This window comes from Ambystoma mexicanum, chromosome 7p (assembly GCF_040938575.1).
Source record: "Ambystoma mexicanum isolate Mex_15411 chromosome 7p, UKY_AmexF1_1, whole genome shotgun sequence".
Classification (NCBI taxonomy): Eukaryota; Metazoa; Chordata; class Amphibia; order Caudata; family Ambystomatidae; genus Ambystoma; species Ambystoma mexicanum.
Window position 1 is genome coordinate 223,984,884 of NC_090939.1, and position 23,145 is coordinate 224,008,028.

At 44.8% G+C, this 23,145-nt stretch overlaps 2 protein-coding genes across 8 annotated transcripts in view; one reads left to right on the top strand and one right to left on the bottom strand.

Moving 5' to 3' along the window:
* Window positions 1-23,145, top strand: part of HLCS (holocarboxylase synthetase) — a 1,696,783-nt gene that overhangs the window by 128,828 nt on the left and 1,544,810 nt on the right. The gene's annotated exons all lie outside the window — the stretch shown is intronic.
* RIPPLY3 (ripply transcriptional repressor 3) overlaps window positions 1-23,145 on the bottom strand; it is a 44,169-nt gene that overhangs the window by 7,219 nt on the left and 13,805 nt on the right. Inside the window, exons 1-3 of one of the 2 annotated variants that reach the window (XM_069636094.1) lie at window positions 13,628-13,908; window positions 8,629-8,698; window positions 1,064-1,131 (exon numbers count right to left, since the gene is read on the bottom strand). In XM_069636094.1, the coding sequence (XP_069492195.1) occupies window positions 1,064-1,131; window positions 8,629-8,698; window positions 13,628-13,722 (233 nt within the window). In that variant the 5' untranslated portion in view covers window positions 13,723-13,908. Of the gene's footprint in view, window positions 1-1,063; window positions 1,132-8,628; window positions 8,699-13,627; window positions 13,909-23,145 lie in introns of those variants that run through there. The other variant, XM_069636095.1, reaches the window with a different exon arrangement.

A 23,145-nucleotide genomic window follows, 5' to 3' on the forward strand; every position in this document is an offset into this window, starting at 1 on the left:
GGCAACATTTGTGTTGGAAATAGGTGTCTTTTTAGCTCGAGACAGACTCCTCTTAACATGTCAATCTGTCCCTGCAAACAGGATGGTTCCCTCTCCTCTTCAGCAAATCCCCCTTCCCAGCCTGGCTCCACCAAGCCCAGCGCCATCCGCCCCCGGAGCATGACTTCTTAATTCCCCTTTTCTTCCTCACATTCCAGCCACTTGATCACACATAACATAATGCAAAAACTGTTACTGCACAGAGCATGGGCTTAGAGCATCATAGCGCCCTGCCCCCCAGGGCTGCCTGCAAACAGCATTGAATCAGCTCAACCTATCTCCCGCCCCCTCTCAACATTGAAGAAAATAACGCTAAGAGAAAAAAAGGAAGGAAAATACTGATATTAAAATACAGGGGGAAAAATGGATGAGTGACCAAACAAAATGTGATAAAAATGTAAAATCCATCCAAGATAAATAAACAACACAACTTATATAAGCTCCCATGCTGTGTAACACCAAAACAAGTATTTACCCATGTGAGATGTTTAGAGAGTCCTGAACATATTCTGATTATTTACTGGAAATAATTACTGTTGTCCTACTTTTCCTCATCATAGTACTATATCGAGCAGAAAGAATGAACCTGTATGGACCATGGCGAGGAAGAGGAACAAGAATACATAGGGAAAATGTCACTTTGGTGACTTCATTGCGGATGCTTAAAAGATACACAGACATAGGGTGCAGGTAGCATCTTACGTCACACCCATGGATTGCCCACCTTGGTGGTCACGCCCCTGGATGGCCTGCGTATGGACGGTGTTGGCGTCAGAGCCATGGATGGCCTGCGTACGGCGGTGTTGACGTCACACCCCTGGATGACCTGCGTATGGCGGTGTTGACGTCACACCGTCACGCTTCTGCACGGCCTGCGCGCGGTTTTGGTCACTCCCTGCCCACGGCGCCTTCAGGACCTGTCTCCCCGTGATTATCGCTGGAAGCCCCACGCCACGACACCTTCCCTCCCACCTCCATTGTGGGTGGGGCAGGAACCTGCACTGCGAGCGCTCTTAGGCCTTACCTGACTGGATGCTGAAAGCCGTGCGCTCCCTTTGATCTTGCGCCGCTTTGATCGCCGTCGGAACCAGACTGTGGAGAGACAAGATCAAGGGGCGCCGTTAAAATCACCTCTTATCGTTAAGTAGCAACGCGCACTTAAAACACAGATTACTGGCATCCACCTACGTAGGAAAATCTCTCACAGTGTTACACAACCTGCACTCAGCATAACATTCTCCTACCGGTCACAACAAAAATCACTATTCAGAAATGAAGAATGAAAACTTAGAGTGGGGCGAAAAAAGAATCAATGTGTTAACCCCACGCACCATACACTGTTCAGAAGTCTTCAACTTTGAGGGTAAGGGAGGGTACGGAAGAACCGTATATTTTTAAGTAACATCCTAAGTGTTGGGGGGGGGCGTTGGGGCTTTGAATGATCATTAAGCCAATGCCGGAACTGAAGGGCTAGCTGGACAGGCCAGCCTTACATCACAAGCCAGTTTAAATGACAGTGCATTTTGCATCGTAGTTTTCACCAACGCTATTGGCCTGAAATGCTTTTATCATTAACATGTATCACAATTTTGCTCAACATTTTTGGGAAAAAGTCGTGAACTGTGTTTTGGCAATATGGCCCATTTTGAATTTGTTTACCCCGCCCTAGTTATTGTCCCAGTCGTACCCTGAAGACGATACCACATATGCCATCCATACATAGATGCATTCTTGCCAGTGGAAAGAGGGGCCCATCTTTCTTAGATATGACATGATATATATGATATGGCATTTATAACGCACCTGTACACAAAACAACGATCTTACTAGGCCATGTGTCATGCAGATCGCGCAAGTGCGGGGAAGTGGAAGGGGGGAAGTGCAGGTAACTCAAAAGTGCAGCCAGCGTGTGGCTCAGTGCAGGTAATTCAAAAGTGCAGCAAACGGGTGGCTCATAAGTGCAGAGAGAAGGGGCTGTTGGGGTGCAGATAAAGACCACAAGTGCTAGGGGAGAAGTGCAACTGGACATGCAGGAGCCTGGGCCCAAGTTCAGAGGGTAGCCAGTTAACCAGTGCGTGGAGCAGTCGGGACATCAGCACGGGAGAGGAAGAGAGAAGGCAGAAGCAAAGAGGAAGGTCTTCAGTTGCTTCCGGAACCAGAGGTGACTCTGCTCAAGTTTAGAGAGAGATATAGAACTCCCTGCTTGGAAAAGCGACTGACCCTCAGAGAGGTGGATGAGTGGAGAGCACGGGAATGGAGATGTTTGGGAAGAGAGAGTTGGAGATAGTGCAACCCCAGAAAGCCTTGTGAACGATGCAGAGGGTCTTGAACTTGATCCTTGCTGCCACTGGGAGCCAATGAAGATATTTCAGAGCTGGAGAGATACAATCCCTGGGCTTGAGGCCAAGGACAAGTCTTGCAGTCCTGTTCTGAATAAGTTGAGGTCAGAGAGTAGAGGCAGGAAGATTTAGAAAAGAGGCTGTTGCAGTAGTCCATCCTAGAGAGGACCAGAGCTGTGGAGACAGTGAGCTTCTGGAGGAAAGTGAGAAAAGGAAGAATACCTCTGAGGAGGTGCAGCTGATAGTTTTGACTTCTTAGAGACGTCAGAGATGTGAGGAGAGGAGAGGGTGGAGTCGAAGATGACCCCAAGGTCCTTAGCCTGTGATCACTTGTGTCTGTCTTTACTGTTGCCACCATGAGTACCCTACAATTGCGATCCAGGAGTATGGTGTATTGCCAAGCTTGGGCGGATACGTGATTTTCTTAGTAAGAACTTTTTGACAATCCTCAAATGTCACAACAGTAAAATCACTAGTTGACTCTGCGCCGTTAGGGACACCATAGTCCATTTTATGGAGTTGAAGAATTTGGTGCCAAGACTACAGCTCCCATAATGTAATCGGAAGAGAAGATGAAAGCCCAGGTCTTTTGTATTGTCCGGTGCTGGTGACTCATACCGGAGCCCTGCTGCTGACAAGCCACTGTCGCATCGAACTGTACTAATTCATAGGCGCTCAATTTCTTTTGTTTTATTCAATAGACTGCTGGACACATAAAGCCTTATAGAGGCTGTATGTGTCAAGCAGTCTATTGAATGAAACAAAAGAAATCCAGCACCTTCGAAATAGCACAGTAACTGTGCTTTTTCGTAGGTGCTGGATTTCTTTTGTTTCACACATAAAACCTGTTGTAAACGGCTCTGTGTGTCAGTCTATTGAATGAAACAATATAAACCGAACACCTATGGAATAGCACAGTGCATTTGACACTGGCTCGTCACCAGCAGTCCTGGGGTTCGAATAACTAGCACAGTGTGTGAGTCCCAGCAGTGCCCCGGCTCGAATGAGGTTTTGGGAGACTGACAGGGCTCAGTCCCAGCTAGCACCAGCCCACTTAAAGCCCTGCGTATCCCTCTGTTGGAAAGGAGTGATCATTATATGATTAACAATATAACACTTTTGTGACAACACTTTTATATAGTGCTTCAAGACAGATTCCTCATGCTGCTCTTAAGAGCTGCAATAATTGATGCTTGCTGCTCTGATTTTATGCAACCTCAAGTCATAGTTCTGAATCCTGGTAGGTCTGACTCATCCTTTCATCCTTCCGATAGTTGAAAAATTCGGTAATAGTAACACCTGCTATTTACACTGCAGCAAAATGTAAAACATTAAAATATGACAAGTCATTGTTATTATTTTAGTGCCTGAGGCCTAGTGTAGGGAACATAACAATGCACACTGTTAGCTTCAATGAAGTCCTGTGCAAGGCGTGGGTGGCCTGTACTTTGGTGCGGGGCTTCGTGCCTCCATCGCCTATAGAGCCGTTATGAGGAGGATGCAGATGAAACGCTGCTGCGGAAGCACCTTGCATCATTGGGACACATCTCTTTGTTATCAGCAGCACATTTCAATGGGAAGCTCTTTATTAGTAAAGGTTGCAGCAGACACAGCAATAAGAATGGATTTAATCATTAGAATGACAGTTGTCAGTGGAAAGTTGCTCCTTCGCCTGCAAATCTTCCAAGACAATTAAACTGAGGCCAAATAACTTTTTAAAAGGTCTATTTTATTTCCATGATGCCTACACGTTTGCCATGTACAGAAAAGCGTTTTATTTTTGTGGAATTTTAAATTGGCTTCCAAATCAAGCACAAAATCAAGCAGTGTCTTTTACTGTCTTCAAGCGTCTTTTAGTCTTTAAAGTACAGTTGTAAATGCCAAAGGAGATTATTTATGCTCAGATTAATTTCGATTCTGGTAATGTCTGTACGTTTTATATATGGGATTTACAAAGTGGGAAGCAATAGAAGCACTGTAAATTGGCCACTCTCCCAAGGGGTTGGAGGTAGGCTGCCCGGTAGCAAAGGATATCGAATGGGTAGGGACGCAATGGAGTGCAGAGCGCTGAAGTATGGTGTAGTAGCGTGATCAGCAATTGGTCAGATGTTGTTTCAAAAGTAGGGTCTTCTGGCCCTTCCTGAAGTGCAGTAGATTTCTTCAGGAAGTGTCTTCAGGTCCTTCCTGGTACTTGCAGGCTTCACTTCAAATCATCTATTCTGCTTGACATTTTTTTAATGAGGTTTTGTATATTTCACTGGTTGGGTGTCCTAAAATACTATTATTTTACCTCGTTAGGCAAATATTAACCATTATTTGTACCAAACACAGCTGACAAGATACCTGACCAAGCGCCTAACAAACTGGCCTCAAATCCCAGATTTGACCACATAACTAAAACTGTGATCCGGGGCAGATCATTTTATCGCAGTATTCCTTAGGTTTTTTAAAAATGGTAGTCCCTAGGCGTAATGCATTTTGCAGTATACACTATTCAAAAAAATCCCGACTAATGGTGTAATAAAGCAATAGAACCTGAGGAGTGGGGGCATTACCAGTCGGGTAATGCCCACGGGGTGATAGAAGCCCGAGCGAAGAGCAAGGGAACTGTGATGTGCTGTTAGCAGCTTCAGTTCGGTTTAAACCAATCACTGAGCTAAAGTGTGTTTTTTGGTTGGTAGCCGTCATGTGCTGTTGTGCAAGACTATGTGTGGCTTGTTTTGTTGTTGAAGTTTAGTGAAGTTTGTGCGGTTTGTTGTGCTGGAGAGGTATGGTAGTGTTTGGTTCAGAGTTTAGAAGTGTATGCAAAGGGGTGAGGTTTTTTTGTACGGTTGGTTAGTGGTGTCATTATGGCTAGTCTATTCAATTCTATCCAGAGCAGATGTGACGCAGGGCCAATCTCAACAATTCTATCTAGATTTGACAGAGGGCAAATCTACACAATTCTATCTAAATGTGACACAAGGCGAAACTTCACAGTTCTATCTCGATATCCCGTAAATTAGTTGCACTCTAATGTCTGGGGCCCAAGCAGGTAATGCCTCTTGACTTCTGTTGTTTGTTGTATATCTTGTAATTTAGTTGTACTCTATAGCGTCTGGGACCTAGGACTATAATGCCTCACGCTTATAGCTCCAATTGTTGTCATGTTACAAAAACATTTTTAAATGGGAAAGTCCCATTGGAAACATGTTTGTATATCAGGCCCTTTATCTGTTCGCCGCAGTTTCTCAGTACCTAATCCCCCAATCCGTTTTATTCCAGGAGGCCCAGCCTGATAGCATCTTAGAGCATGTCAAGCAGGAAACTGCAACGTGAACTCATTTTGACTCCCGCGCCCCGGCCACACTTCCTGCCTGACTGTAAACTGCAAGAGAAGAATGTGCGTGTGCAGCACGCAGAAACACCAGGGCACTTACTCACAGAGCGGTTTCCAATAGGGTTTTGACATTATAAAACGCTTCTGCGAATTAGGCCTAAGGCGGCGCTGCTTCGGGTTACACGCTGCACTTCCCCTTTTTACCCAGACAGCACTGCTCCCCTGTGAGAGCTCTGGAGAGTGGGAGTGCAATAACAATAATAATAGAATTGTGTTCTGATATAGCGCTGTATGTTAGACACCTCCAGTTTCTAAGCAGTGTAATAACAGGTGTTAGTACTACCCCATTTTTAATGATACTTGATTTATCAACCTCAGAAGGATAAAAGGTTGTCAAGTCTACTAGGACTAGAACTTGTGAGGTGCAGGCTGCACTAATGTGCGAGAGAGATCAACACTTTTTCTGTCTAGCTAAAAAACTACTTGGCAATTTTTTGAAGGGGTGCAGGGGTAGATTTCTCCCAGTGCTATTGGGTAATACATCTTCAGCCTTCGGGCTGGGTAACCTTAGCGCTGGAGTCTTGCTGCAAGTTACTTTCCAGTGTACTCAGTACTGTCCGGACTTTCACTGCAGAGTACCTTTTTTAGGCAGTGGGAAATTCACCATAATGTGGCTTAAAGCCACTCACTCTCCTTGGTCACCCAGTCATTCTTCATCTTACTTGTGTTTCTGAAGTTTTTCAATGCATTCCATCCGAGCAGTGTCTTGAGTTTTTATAGCTACTTTGCAGTTTGACATCAGTCAGGAGCAACACCATTTGAATCATCTCTAACCTTTATACTCGGACCCAGGAGTCAAGCTGATTAGGTGGTCTACGTTTGATTAGATCGCCTGGGCCCTTCAGACTGTCCAATCTAGGTGAGGATTAGGTGTGACTGGTCCCGATGAATGTTTGAGGTTCGGATTAAGAGGCAAATATAAGAATTTGACATTCAGATATAGTTTTAGTTTAATTCTGAACCTGTGTTTTGGTAATGAAGTCTACATACTGAACGTATAATGTTTATACTAAATTTACAAATTGATGCCTGCATTTGTAACACAGAGATCGCAGAATAATACTTTTTCCAACGTGTGTTACGATTAAAAGAAATGTGTCTTTTGCTTGAATTAGGCCCATTTAGCGTGGTGCAAAGAGTAGTTTTGCAGTGCAAAGTGACTTTTCTCCGCAAAAATATACTTTGCACTGCTCTGTGAATTAAGCCTGGTTCAACGTGTTTGTTGGCAGTGCAAAGTCACTTTGCACTGCACTAAACGTTGCATGAATTAGGCCCTATGCTAAAAGAGAGCTCAGCTCCCGATGGACCTCCACCCATCCCATCCTCGTTCTCATGGAGTACGCCATTGGTTGCACTTGGATAAAATCATTAGGAACTTACTAGCACACAGAAAACGTGTTATTCCGATCTAAACTCATTAACACTTCAGGTTTTGCACCGTGCCTCTTCCTCCCCTTCCTCTGACCTCCTCTTCTACCTCTCTTACAAAGCAAGACTACAGTGCATCAAATGAGTGCCCCTTACAAGCGAGGAAATCAAAACTTCTAGATTTTCTGAGGTTGCAACTTAAAACCCATCTGTAAGTGAGATCACAGGAAGTGACATCACAGGAAGTGACATCCCAGGAAGTGACATCCCAGGAAAGAGTCTGCCTGCATATGAACGAGTCGTGGGGGTGCACATGCACCCGGACTGCCTATTTATCCCAGCCCAAAAAAATCCCTCGCCCTCTACCTGCCGTTCCAAAACATGGCAGTACTTTGAAGGTATGAGGCCTAAGGACTGCCCCCTGAAAGTGATGCATATTTACACGTTTTTTTTTAAAAAAAATGCAGATATTAAGTTAAGTTTCTTTGTCAGGTTTGAAATATGTGCCAGTTCTGGCTTTTTAGCTCTTCTAATTCCGTGTTCTTGTACCTTAGTTGTAGTTTTACGACCCACACGATACATGCAGGACTGCCTTTACCAAAATGCAGAGATGGGAGCCTTAAAGCCACGACTGGCTCAGAATGTTTGATCTGACATGTTGAGATCACTGTATTGCGCTCAGTTATACCTGTATGATAAAATCCCCTGTTTGTAGTAATTGTTTGGTTGGGCCATGAAGCTGTTTGCATGAAGTGAGTACAATGTACAATCCAACAAAAAAACTAAACAGGCGTCAAGGAAATTAGTGGATTTGTAAAGTTTAAGAAATATAATGAAATGTCTTTTGTGAGAAAAACTCGATGTAGAACTCTACGAAAAACATTCCTAGAATTAACTTTGTATTACAGTTATTCAAATACAATATATGTTATCTCCAGTTTCTAATTTTTTGTAATGTATTGAGAAGTTTGTCTTGCTTATACCAACTTTACTTCCCCCTTGTGAGCTGCGTCTCCTCGTACCTCAAAGCGTTTTGTCTGCAATGGACATTTTCTAAAATCAAATTTCAAAAACGTAATAGGAACTACTGAGTTGGATAGCAGAAAGCATTGTGAAGCGACAAATAATACATACAAATAAATAGGATAATCCTGAATGCTGGCACGATTTCATCCCCGATGAACCTCTACTACTTCCTCATTAAATGTGTCTATAGAGGGCCATTATCAAAGTTCTCCTTTGCCACTCAAGCCAGCATGGTGCTGTCATCACAATGCTTACAGAGACGACTGACACCATGAAAGTCTGGGTTTTAATGTGCAAAAAAATAAAGAAAGAAAATTGAACTTTTCTCTCTTTTGCACATACTAGGTGGGCACTGGCAGTCTTGGCTGCACAGCGGATCCCAGTGGTCGTATTCACGTGGGACCAGCTCGCTCAAGGCCTGGCGCTGTCCGCAAAGCGGGGCTGTTCGGGGCAGATGTTGGAGCAATCCTCACTTACCGGCCGTTGACTTGTTTCTAGCCGCTCGTCTCCGGCTGCAAGGACCCAGGGTCTCCATAATGCAGGGGTGCTGAAAAGATAAATGGCATGCGGTTAAGTCTCCCCGGGCCTGTCATTCGCCACGAAAATTACAGAGCAATCCTGGAAAATGCCTGTCATTAATTGCCATTCGGCCTTTGGAAATATTTCCAGCCTTGCTTCAACACAAATTTATTTAGCCGAAGGCAGGTCTTTGGAAAAGTGTTAGTTTCTTGGAGGTGCCCAAGATCAGCCGCAGGCGAGATTATTTTTGCAGACATCTCGCTGACACTGGTGGTGAGTCCAGTTGGCCAAAATCGCATGGTTTCTACTGGATATACTTTTGTGGCATATGGGTTTTGGGATGCTGAAATATGCCTGTCCAGCAAAGGAAAAGGGATCAAATTACTGGTAAGCTAAAAATAGCAACTGAAATCAATAGACACCATCAAACATTAGGAACCAGTTCCAAGATAGATGTGTATGTATTGCCTTTACTCTTTGGCTTTGTGATAATATTTTTAGTATTTGCTTGTTAAAACTGTATTTATGGATTGATTGATTTTAATGGTATTTGTATTTTTCATTTTTGTAAAGGTTATTTTATAACCATATACAAATAAATAAATAAAATAGATGTGTATTCAAGTGGAACTTTCTCCACAGCAGTTTAGTGGATTTTCCAAAACGCATAATGTACACAACAGATTTCAATAGACAGAATATGACTGGGCAACTGAAATATCCACCAGGGAAGCAACTCGCTGGACTATACCCACTTATACGGTGTTTCGAAATAAAAACAAGAGGATTATATTACCCTGGATTATTAATCACCAATGACTTCAAAAACTGATGTAACCCAACCTGTAAAATAGGCTTTCTTTGCCTTTCACCTTTACATTTGGTGCTGATTTAGAAGTGCCTAGAAACTATTCTGAGGCTAAGCGACACTCAAAATACATTGAGAAAAGCCAAAGGTAGACTACTTATCCTGATGGTCATGTCAGTCGACTGCTTGCTTCTACTGGAACCAGTACTTTGTGGAAGACTTTTTTTGTTGTTAGATTATTGGAGAAACTGCATTATAGGATTGTTTAATGGTGTATCATTCATTAGGACTATTGGGGTCGTGCTGGGGACGTTTTGCAATTACTGTCAGTAACTAACCTATACATCTACAGAAAACTGATCTTTTCAGCGTTTTTGGAGTTTGAATAAACTCACAGAAGTTGGAGGTTTTGACTAGAGAATGAATCAAATTGCACCATACAATTTTTTGACATATTTTGTTCCTGTCCCCCAATGTATACATACAATGGGCCTAATTCACAGAAGCGTTTTATAATGGCAAAACCCCATTGGAAAACGCTCTGTGAGTTAGGCCCAATGTATCTATCTTGAATTCACTGCATTGGGTCTCTCAATTTTAGACATATTATATCTGGGCTGAAAACACGCTTCTTTACCCAACGCAAACATTTGCTAAGAGGCGCGCCCCCGCCCCGCCATTTCTTGCTGCCTTCTAGAGTTCACATATCATTGGCGTGGCCCTGCTGAGAGAGCCTGTGTTTATTTTACTTTTGGGGGCCGCATTTTGGAGCTGGCACGACGCTCGGGCCATCTCTCAGCCGCAGCAGGAAATGGCCGTCATCGGCGCATTGTTTGGCTCGGGGCCGCGTGCGGCATTGACGTGAACTTTGAGCGAGAGCATGTCCCTACTGTACCCTGTCAGTCTTCGGCAGGAGGCCTGCGGGGGCTGCGGGCTGTGACCGGGACCTCACCTCTCAACTCCCGGGCACCGCCCTGCTGGGGGCGGCCACTGGGAGCTGACCCCTGCAGATACAGCTGCAGATAGCTGATGTCTGACATTAATCACTGCCTTCCAGCGCGCACAGGCATTATTGCCGCGTGCTTGCTCTTGCGGTTACCCTTTTTCATGTGAGGGCTTGAGTATTGGGGTCATGCTGCCAGTAAAGCTTTTCGCCGCGCTAGAGCAGCCTGAAACGCCACATTTTCCAGAACTTGACACCTTCTGTTTTGCACGAACTTAAAATAGTATTCAATAAATGCGCAATAATTGCATAGCCTTTTAAATGTAAACAGACGCCTTCTTCAATGATAAAAGCAACCGCTGCAAAAATAAGGGACGGACATACTTTCTGAGGCAGTGGAAGGGGCATTAGGCAAAAATTGAGCAAAATTACTTTGAGATGTACATTCCGACTTCCATGGTTTCAACTGGAACCAGAAACGCTCTAACAGGGTTTTTGTCATATACTGATATAATTCCAGTTGATTACAAATGCATCTCGCCGCCTTATATCGGTGGCAATGTGGGCCCTGTTGGCTTCAATAGGTGTTTCCTTTTAACTAGTCATATGCTGCAACTGGAGCATTTAGCAAACGAGCTGATTGTGAGGCAAAATGTCACATCATCCTTAGCATCTGTGGAGCGGGGAAAAGCAACAAACCTCGTTCAGACAGTTTGCTCTATTTTTTTTGTTAATCGGTGCAAAACTGTATGTAATATTGCTCAGAGCCTCAGACAACATTGAGGCAAAACCGGTCAGCTCCATTACTTATAACGCAAGCGATAAAATTGGTGCAACACTTATTAGCTCAGTGCGTTCAATCAGTGCAAAATGTACACCAACAAATTAAAAACATTGGTAACTAACCCAGTGCCTCATTTAAGAGGACGGCACTCAAGACACAAAGGCCCTGATTTACAAACATCTTTTAACATGGTAAAGCCCCATTGAAAACATTTTCATAAAACGGGCCCAACATTTTATAGCACCATACTAGCATCTCATATGGGATTTCGGGTTTTAAACGGGTATCTTATCCAATACGCATGCAAACCAACCCAAGCGATGTGGTCACATATTGTAGTTCATCCCGATTAACACTTATAGTGCCTCCTCAGGCCTCTCGGTATTCATCTTGACCTAATGCAGTTTTTTCACGATTCATATTAAGCATCCCCAGAAAGTCCTATGATAAATGAGAAACATGTGTGAACTCTGTTCTCTGCAAACAAATGACCACACATTCTGAGCTCCTTTCTCATGATTATCAAACTATCAAACTATTAGTCAGTTTCAAATCACAAATCCTGCATTAGGTGTGTGTCTATGCTATTTCACGTTTTCCTTATACAGGTCTGTCTTTGGTATTTAATTAATGAATTAATTAATTAATTACATTTATAAAGCGCTCACACAGCCCGCAGGCATCGAGGCTTCCAAGACGCGCACGCTGCCGCTGAGCTATCCTCCCGGGACGAAGGGGAAGGAGAGCTTTGACAAGGACCCCCCCCCCCCTCACATGAGGTGAGAGAGATAGCCCCGGGGCAACATGCTCGTCTGGGCAACGAAACGATGCTGTGCGGCGTGGGCTCCAATCTCTGCCATAATGCTTAGAAGATGGAGCGTTTAGGTACACTATAAATAAACCACTAATGCATTAAAATAGTATGGGTGTCCAGTCCCATGACTAAATAACTGCAATTATATCAAGGACAGATACATTAACAGGTACACTAGGGACACAGTGGGACAGCACTAAGAAGACATGCTTAGTGAGTTGTACCTATTTATTAAATTTATAAAGCGCGCAGTAACACAAGGGCATCGAGGCGCTGTTCCAGTGAACCAATTACTTGCAGGTGAGACATAAAAAGCATACAGTAGGCATGGTGAGGCATTTGAGAGGAAAAGATGGACATTGTGGAGTGTTCACAGGCAGTATATCAACTATAGATAGGAAACGGGGATGAAAGGAAAGGGGGACACCAGCGTGCCACCTCTGTGACTTTAGTGGTGAATGGTTTTAGGGAGAGCAGCATGGCTCTGTAGGCCATCGTGCAGAATAAGTAGATGAACTATTAGCGCGTGAGTAAGGTGGGAGCAAATTGTTATGTTGGTGTTGTGCTGCCGAGTATCCTGGAAACTAGATTTCTGGTTGGGAATCTGAGCGTACCCCTACCCACGGTTCAAGCCTGATTTAAAGGTCAATCACGACAGACTGCTTTTTTTTGTAGACAAGAGTCTTGCGTTTGTCGGGCACTGGGTGCTTTCTCGGGGCCAACAGGTAAACAGATGCAATGCTTTTTGAGTGGTGCGGCCATGATCCTTCTAAATCATTTGATAGGTTTCATGGGTGTTTATGGAGGGAATATCCTAGATTCTGGATTGGAAGGTCATGGTCTTGGAGATTTCCTACTGGAAAACTACCCAATACTAAGAATCGTGTACGCTTTCTCATTTAAAACCCTCGTGGGTGGGGAGATGCAGCCCAGTCGTTAATGATACCCGACGTCTAAACCTGGCTTCTCCACTTGGCTAAACTGTGTGCCGCGTGTAATTTCCTTTCTCTACATGCCGGTGTCATGCCCCATATCTACCAGAACATGGGATGCTTAGAAACTGGTGCTTTTTAAAAAGAGACGGTCAAACATGAAAAAGGGTGCCGGGTAGCGGCAAAAGTCCTTTCTGTATTTAATATTTGTAACCTTTGTACATTATACCGTCTGTGTAAGCAGGGCAGAACGTGACATTAAGATGGGTCTTCCCTCACAGAAACTAATATTTACAGTCTTAAACCCACTCAAAATGGCGCTATCTCACCAAACATTTCAAAGCACAAATGCAGATGCTATTATTAACCAATTTAGTGATGGCCATTGTGTCGACCTGACCCGCATCAACGCACTGAGCTATCTGGTCGGTTTTAGAGCGATACTGGAGCTGGTCCAGCTATTTATCGACAACTGTTTTAAGCAGTTTAATTGCAGGAGAAGAAATGACCCGATATAGGCTAAATAACTGACTTGGGCACAGGAGCTGTCCACTGTTCAAGATGTGTATGCAAACTGTGTGATCCCGGGCATATCACATCATCCAGACTTTAGTACCCCCAATTTGCTAATTCAGAGAGCGCCCAGAGGCAAGTCCATGTAAGCATCTTCACGTACCTGTCTGTCTGCCCGGGGGCGTTGTGGCTACTTCCCCGGGAGCAGGGGCAGGCGTGAGCGAGAGCCGCCTTCAGGGAGTAGCGAGCGGAGTCCATGCTGCCTGCCTTCTTCCTCTGATCTCCTGCACACGGGCTGCAGCTCTTAGGAGCACTGGGCCAGCGCCGCCAGGCCTGAGCTCTTTATCTCGGCTCTTGCACAGCCCCTCAGCTCTCGACGAGGGTAAACAAAGCGTCAGGTAGGCTGCTGGGGGAGGGGAAGCCTCTAATTGGCTTCTCGGGCCCCTTGGTAAAGAGAGCAGTTTTTCTATGTGAAGTTTAGTGGGCGGGGTCACGGGGAGGGCTTTGTCTATCACAGAAATTCGGTGCTCGGGGGTAAGCCAACTTCATGAACTTTGTCACTTTTCTATCTCTACACTTTTCTAACAGAATGCGGGTTATAGAGCCACTTCCATACATCCGAAGCGGATCTCCTGTAAAATTAATATCTTTTCGTTTCCTACGTGTCTCTTGAAGCAATGTGAAACGCCGACTGTGTCTTGTGACGCTGTGTTCATTATTTGTCTCTTGCCATATCAATGCATTACGACTGTGAAGTGGACACAGGACACCCAATACCTTCAGGAGCCAGAGATGAGTTTATTTAGGCCCCCAACAGCCCGCCGCCAAGCCGCCAAGCCGCCTACCTCCAACTGCCACTGGGCTTGAACCGTGAGGCCACAGGATGGAACCAACGCAGCGTAACCATGACTACACTTGCAGGGCCAAGTGCATCGATGCCACCACTACTGGCAGACAGGCACTATAAAAGACCACTTACATTGCATTACACTTATGTAAAGCTTTAACACACAATCATAAGTTCCATGCCTCTCTCTCCCCAATTAACTAAAGTGAACATATTGGAATAAGAATGCTCACAGCCTGCGGTGGCATACGTACAGGTGTGATGGATTGCCATTTGGCAAGGGTGTAGGAGCCCTGGCTGTAAAAAAAATGTTTTAATTTAAAAAAATGATGCAGGTAATTCCATCTCTGAAAGGTAATCTGCTGATCAGATTCCCCTTTCACAACGGGAAGATAGCTCAGTGGCAACGTGCTCGCCTTGGAAGCAAGATGACACAAAGCAACACAAGTTTGATCCCCGGGACCGTGCTCAGAAACCTCTCGTGTTTAAGCGCGTTACAAATATGCAACTAAGACAAAAACAACTACGCAACTAAAACAAACCATTCCTGTAACAGCGCTTGGATGCCCGCGGGCTGTGTGAGCGCTTTAAAAATGCAAAAGTAAACAAATAACCTCCATGCCAAAAGTATAGCGTGCACTTGGGCCCTGCCGCATAAGTATGTAACGGTTCATTGAGAGGCCACCCTCAACTCAAGGAGTTCCTTCCCTCCCCAATCAAGGTGTCGCACAACAAACTGTTTAATGGGGTCTTTCTTAGCCCTATTTCAGATTCATAACATGCCCCTTAGATCCCTCGCCCTGTACCACCAAGGAGCCAAGAACTAGGCCAGGATACAAAAAGTATATTTATATTGATTTCAATTGCCAGTAATGGAGATCGCACTAACACTACACACACCACCTTCTCTGTGGCTCACAATTAAACTTATTTTTACCTAAATAAATCACAGAAGTTGGTTGGGAAAACTTAAATCACAATACTCTACTTTATACAGATTTCAATTCAAGGAATAACCCACAATGGTCAATTAACAAAATCAATTTACATATGTAGTGCTGTGCAATTTAGATTTTGTTGCATGCTTAAAAAGGCTAGCAGTTTAGTTTACAATGTTGGATACACAAGGTCTCACTTTTGCAAGCACTTCTTCCCCAGCCACAAAAACCAAGCATCACATGTAGCCAGGTCTAGAGAGTGAGGACAGTTTTAGAAGTTTGTTTTTTAGACCTCCTCACTTAAAGGCCTGTGTTGGGGAAGATGGACAGTAAAATGGGGATGATTTAGGAATTTTTGATTTTCAGACCCCCTCCACTTAAAGGCCCATTTTGGGGAAGATGGACAGTAAAATGGGGATGATTGAGGAATTTGGGATTTTCAGACCCCCCTCCAATTAAAGGCCTGTTTTGGGGAAGTTGGACAGTAAAAATTGGGATGATTTAGGAATTTTGAATTTTCAGACCCCCTCCACTTAAAAGGCCTGCATTGGGCAGGTTGGCAGTTTAGGGATTTTTCTAGTTCAGGGACAAGGATACCCCTCTTCCTTAAAGATGTCAGGGTCAACAGGACTAAAAGGACTACCCAATTAAATTATAGGCTATAGTTTTCAGTTTACACTTGGAATGGGATTTGTTGATTTCGAATGTTAACAGAAATCACCGGGGTATTTTGCTAAATTGGAATTAATTACATTTATGTTCAGTCAAATAGGGTAAGGATCTACAAAGTTGGCCCCAACCCGCTGATTGAAAAGAACCCACCAATGATCCACCTGCTGACCTTTTGTTGGGCAATCTACTTACTTTTGGAAATCTCTGGGCCTGGCACTCAGGGACTGAGCAGCTTCGCTTGTAGGGGGGAAAACAGGATTCTTGCCAGAACTTCAATCAATTGGATCCCACAGCGCTTCTCTCTCTCTGCCTCCAGTGAAGAATCACAGCCTCTGCTTTCTAGTCTCCCCAGCAATAGAAATCTTCAGCCCTTCCAATATTTCCTCCAGATGAAATTTTCTGTGGTTCTTCTTTGGTGATTTCTGGCAGCTGTTCCCTGGTAATCTTTTTGCAGCTCTCCTGTTGGTGATTTTTAGCAGCTTCCCTTTCCCTCATAGTGCATTGTGAGACACCTTAAGGTGTCTCACTTACTAGTGCCTGGGGATCTGTCATCCAGGTGGCCAGGACACGGCCATCGCTATTGGATCAAGTTCCTAAGGGTTGTTAGGGAGAATTCTCTGTAAAGGCTAATTTCCCAAACCTAGTGAGTCCCCCAGCAGCTTTGCTGGATTTTTGTGGTTTATTTTTTTCTCCTGCTAAGAGTGAGACTCTTTTTCTCCCACTCTTAGGCATGATTTGAGAATGTCCTTTGACTATGTAATGTGTTTTTTGGGCTATGGGGTCTTTTACTCCATAAGGCTTCATGTGTTTTTGGTAAGTGTGTTACACAGCACCCTCAGTGCAGTAACACAGGGGTGTCATAGTGACCCCCAAACATAGACTCCATACCCTGGGACTGACTACTGTCTCCCAGGGCATGTAAAGTCACCATTGGCTTTACTAGTCTTTTGTGAACAGAACCAGTACAAACCATCATATTGTGGAAGTACTGGTAGGGGTAATTCGATTGACCCTGGGTCTGTTTTCCAAGGGGGCACTGTCCAGTCCCCCCTTGTCGAGTTTCTGGCTGGTTGCAGTGGATACCACGCAAAATATTCCTCCGGAATATGGGATTTTCCCATTCATTTTAAACGCACCACTTTTTGGTGCAATGTTAAAGATACCGCTGGGTTATTTATTTAATATTTATTCCCCGGTTGGGCCTTTTTGCCAGAACTCGGTTTTAAAATGGCGTTTGCGTTCACCTCTGAAACTCCAACCCAAGTCGAGCCCTTTGTTCCACTTTGGCGGGCTTCTGCACAGAAGCCTCCAAAAGTGGTGCCACTCTGTCTGGGTCTACAGGATGTGTGGGAGGGGGGGAATAGGCACCCTGGACTGAGTTGCCTTGGCAACTCAAGTCGCACTCTTGTGTGATTGGCCCACGTAGCATGTTTGATTGACAGCTAGGCTGATGAATGGGGGTTTTGCTGCATAAAAGCGGGGCTTTGGGGACTGGAACCTCAGAAGTCGCCACAGGACCTAAAGAATCCGACGAGGGGAGAAGCTGAGCCATCTACAATGACGACACCACCGGTGGAGCCCTGCTGTACGAAACTCACCACTTTCCCGATGACAGAGAAGATCTTCCAGGAGAGTCTTCTTCCCTTTGAGCTGGTGGGACGAACCAGTTTGCCTTTTTCGCCTTCCTGGATCGTCTCATGGTCGAATCGCCCGTGCCAAGCACCACGGCGGCCAGATAGCCACGCTTCACCACTACCGCAAATAAAAGGGTAGTACCTTTTAACCGGGAAACTCCGCGGCTGGTTTCTTCCCTGGCAGTGCAACGACCTCCAGCTTTCCTCCACGTCGAGATCTTCTCTTCCCCTGGACGAAGCCCTGACTTGCATCTGCTGCCAGGAACAACTGCCCCCGCTGGAGCTTTCTCACCATTTCAGGAACTGTGTTCCGCCTGGTCTCCCTTGCAACAGACTGTCCAAGGTGTCCCGTAAATCCTTGACTCTCTATCCTGGGGTGACCTCAGACTTGTTAACATTACCTTTCTAACTTGATCCAACCTCTTTTTGACTTTCCCTGCAAAGACTTTGAGTGCATTTCCACTGTGTGATCTTGGGCACATTCCGCCTTGCTCTCTCCAAGAGTGGGCCTGGCCTATGAACTTTTTGCTCTACAGTAGACCCTGCCTTTCTTGACTTGCTGTGGTTTTTTAAAAGTGTTGGTACTGTATGATTTTCCTATTCTGCCTTCTCTCTCCCTTTTTTAACAAATTATTGGAGTGCCATCTATGGTTACATGCTCACCTTGTTTTGCTAAATAAGTGGTGTCTTAACTTAGACTTGTCAAATAATTAATTAGGGAGGTGTATATATTTCTAGTGACTGTGTTTGAACTTGCTTGACATATTAGTGCCAGTGTATTTTTACAAGTGTGTTTTTAAATAAATTATTATATACTTTATACCAAAGCTCTGGTCAGTGTTTGCTTGTGCTACTTTATTTTTAGCCCTATTTTGTATACTCTATATACTGCCTAACTCTTCTTGAGAGAAGTCTGACTGCTCAGCCACAGCTACCAGGTAAATCTGGGTGGTGCAGACTGCTACCAATTGGGTTTACTGCTAACACCTGTAGTCTTAAACTTTTTGCAGTGGTCCCTAAAGGAACTGCACAGGTTTCTGCCTAACAAGGGTGGACCAGTGAGGGAGGATCACTTGGATGGGGGGTCCTCGGGGAGTAGATGTGGGACACCGACGGGTGAAACGCAGTATCCCCCTTCTTATTATACCTTTTCCCCGTCCTATCTTGTAGGATACTCGAACACTCTACCCCCCCCTTTTCCGACACAAACACTTCCACACATCACAAAAGATGACGGACAAACACCAAAGCCATTTACCTGACATGTCCCAATACCTGGGTAAGGCAAAGTCAGCCAATTTAGGAGAATAACACACACCTGACGGCCCTTTCCCTTTCCCACAGGCATAAATGGTGGAGCGCGAGAGCACAATAGAAGCAAGGCAGACCGCATGACGAGAGAGCTAACTCAGCATGACAGTTCAAGAGGAGGAGAAAGACAGCTCAAATCAAGAGGGTGTCAAGGAGGAAAGTGACCTTGCTGTTTACGAACCAGGCCCGCAAAACATCTGTAGAAGGAATCGTAAGGCCGCAAACAATAGCCAGCGTGTGTTGCAGCAGATGTCAACGGTACACGGGGTCGTCCTGCACTGACAACCAGGCTGGAAAAGAGACGCTCAGCGCCATGGTACAGGCCTTGACTTCACAGCCAAAAGAAGCCAGGTGGTTCATCACAGCCGGTGAGTCGAGGGGATAGCTGATAAGAAACCAAACTGTGTTGAACGAAAGTAGCAAGCAGCTGATTAAAGAAAGTACAAAGAACTGTTGATACGCAACAGGAAAGCCAGCATAAAAGAGTCAAGCACCAAGTGGGTGTTCACTCGAGAGACTTTGGGCGATTACCCTGTTGTTGAACTACTGTAACCAGAAGGCCTTGAGAGAAAGGCGAAAAGGGGGTCAAAGTTGTCTTATAGGGGTCTAGTAATATCCTCTGTACAGTCGAAAGCCTTTGACCGACAGGTGATTGTGAAGCTTAGGGAAGTGAATCCTGCATCGTAAAGTTGGCAAGAGTGAACCCGACCGAGGGATGCCGATAAAAGGGGGTGAAGTCTAAAGTCCTGATTAACAGTGTGATGACAAGAGTGACCCCGGCAGAGGGATGTCCACATTGAACTGTTTAAAAAGACATTAAGATTTGTGAATGTCACAAAGAAGATTGGGCCTCATTATAAGTTTGCCAGTCCAGAAACAACGGTACCGGTAAGCTTGCCGGTACTGTTGTTTCTGGACTGGCAAACTACGAGTTGTGTGAGCGGAAGCTTTTCAGCTCACCAGGTCTGACCGGGTGGAACGGCACCACCTGCAGACCTCGACGGATGCACCAGCAACATTCATGAATGGTGCTGGTGCATCCGTCCTCCCCATTCCCATTGACTCCAAAGGGACTCATTGGGAATGGGGAGTAATATCTTCCGACGCCCGGGAATGGACAATTACCGGGTCTGCTGGGGCTGTAATCCCCCGGTAATTGCTTATTCCCGGGTGCCGGAAAATTTATGACTACGGTGGCAGCCGTGACGGTATTTAGCAGCACGGCTACCGCCAGGGTCATAATGACCCCCATTGTGTTGAAAGCCACAGTGAACCCGGCGGAGGGAGGCTAACAATCGAGAAGGGTCTGAGCCCAAAAGAGGGGGATCCAGGGTTAAAAAAGGTATAACACAAACACAGACAATCAGAGAAGAACTTTGGAATTTTCATTGACCTTTTTGTTTATATTTTGGGAGAAGCTTAAATACTGAACGGCCTGAGGCCAGAAGAGGGGTATCCAGGCATGAAAAGGCATCAGCCAAAGGCAAGCAGAAAGGAACTTTTGTTTATTATTTTGTTGAAGACATCAGGTCCTCCGAGGCAAGAGACATTTTGTAGAAAAGAGACTTAACCACTGAAAGCCCTGACAAGCTGAGAGCAGAACTGTTAGCTCATGCTGAGAATGATCGAGCGTGTGCTGTGCTCCAGAGTCCTACTGTGTCCCGTGCTCAAAACGTGGGGAAGGGAGACCCGACTACCGCATCCTGACTTATTATTTGTGAACACTTCTTTCTTTCCTGTGAATCCTATCCCACACTCTTTGTTTGTATTTAGCGTAAGGATTGGCAATAGGTTTTTCTTAGTATAGGCCCTTTTTATGTGATAAGACGCCACTAGGACGGCCTTATTATTTGATGGTCGTAGCTTGCTCCCATCTTAAATTCATGCTTAGGTTAGGTGTTTTTCCAACCCACATATACAGTTTAATAAACACCCTGGAACTGTGATCACTTGTGTCTGTCTTTGCTGTTGCCACCATGAGTACCTTACATGTGGTGTCAATGTGGGATATGATTCATCTGATAAAAATTGAAAACCCATGTTAATAATTGTGATACCACCAGAAGGGGAAAATACAATAGTTGATCTCCTAGATTCTGATTGCATATCCACACTGACAGAGGTGCTGCTCTCTCAATTGTGTATTCCACCTAGTAAACAAGATCTATTCTTTAAAACACAAGTGTTATTGGATACACTTCCTCTGTCCCATTACAGCATTCAGCCTTGGGACTGAATAATCCTCAAAGTTCGACTTGTGTTTTCTTTTATCCAACCTAGTGCTTTGAGCCCCCCCTCCCTCTGAACCTTTTTTTTTTGGGACCCAGTCTTCATCCGTTGCAGGACCCTCAGGGTTCACAACAAATATTCCACAGCCTACTCCTTTGACACACTCAGATTCAGAAGATTCTTATCCGATGGAATCAAGAGCTGTCATTTTTCAAATTCAGATACTACAGAAGGGATCCTTACACCATCAGAAGAAATGGCCCACTTAGCTAACGTCATTGGCCAATTACCGGCCCATCAAATACAAGCAGAAAATAGGCTCCAAGAAAATGTGACAAAATTAATTGAGTTACAAACCAGGCCATTACTACCACCGGGCGTACTTCAGCAATATCTTGAAGACGAAGATTTATGAAATAGTTTTCAAAATTGTGAACGCCTAGCCAACCAAGTAGGATGGGAAGAAAACCTGCAACTATGTTGTTATTTGTAACCCTTATTGAAAGGCGAACTTCAAACCTCCTATCAACTACTTAACCTTGCACAGGGAGCGACCGTTCTATCTATCAAAGAAGGGTTACTAAAAAGAGTGGCGCATGCCTTTCATTTTTACCAACAAGAATTATGAGCCATAAAGTTGAACACAGGAGTAACACCTTTAGGACGAGGTGAACACATTAAAAACACAGTGGCCCTATGGATTAATAACAAGTTCTTACAGGAACTAACAGAGATGATTACCTTAGAACCATTCACGCATTCTTTACCTCTGTTCTTAGAAAAATCTGTCCTCCAGTTAAATCGGCCTACTCTAGCCATGACCATTGAAACTGCACAGAACCATTCGGATGCAGCTAAACACTTCCACCTGACCCATTGATGGGAAGAACGGAAGGACCATACGTCCATCCATCAAACTCAACCTCAACGAGTAGATAAACAAGGGGGACCACAAAAGAGTAAAGAAGAATACCTAGGAGAGATTAGAAAGTAGAAACATTGATCCAATGGCTAAGGATTAAAGTAGAAAGTAGGATTCAAAAGGAAGTAGACACCTCCTTTGATATGTTATTCTTGTAGAGAAACGGGTGTCTAGCTAGACACTGCCCAAAGAATATAAAATATGAACCCATGGAAATAGGCTGTTTGAAGGACGAAGAATGGGAAGAACCCAAGGAGGAGCTGGAAACTTTCAGTTTCTGCCTGTGTCAAACTCCTGTTGAGTTTACCTATGAAAAGGTGTGGGTGAATGGAAGACAAGTAAGGGCTGTGGTCGACTCGGGTAGTTAGCAAACCGCTTTAAAGGCCGACTTAGTTACAACCAAAGATCTGGACAATGCGGCCCTAGCTAGAGTGACATGTGTATTGTATGGAGACAATGAGGTGTATCCCAAAATACCAGTACACATTGAGATCCGAGGTGAGTCCTGTGAAATATAATCCACTATCATTCCTGGACTCCCCGAAGAAGTCATTGTGGGGCAGATTTCCCCATTTTCTCTACTCTCTTACAAGAACCTCCGCCTCCCTTTGGAGATTTCCTACCCCAAAGATCATGGCAGACGAACACCTACTCCCAAAACTCCCCAATATGGGACTGGAAAACATTAAACCCAAAACAACCCTTAGATCCCAATTCATAGGCTATTGTAAAGAGAAAGATGGCACCACCACCCCAACTAACCTGTGGAATATGCAAGAGTTCTTGGATATCTCTCGTCCCTGTTCTCTTCCAGGTCATATGAACCAAGAACTTGGAAAAAGTGCAGGTATATCCACCTCGCCTAGGGGAAGGGTATGTGAGAAACCTGAAGGTGTCTCACTTATTGGTCCCTGGGTATCTGTCATCAAGGTGGCCAGGACACAGCAATCGCTATTGCATCCAGTGCCTGGGGGTGGACCAGTGAGGGAGGATCACCTGGATGGGGGTCCTCTGGGAGTGGAAGTGGCACACCAATGGGTGAGACACGGTATCCATCTTTTTATCATACCTTTTCCCCGTCCTACCCTGTAGGATATTCGAATACTCTACCTCCCCTTTTCTGACACA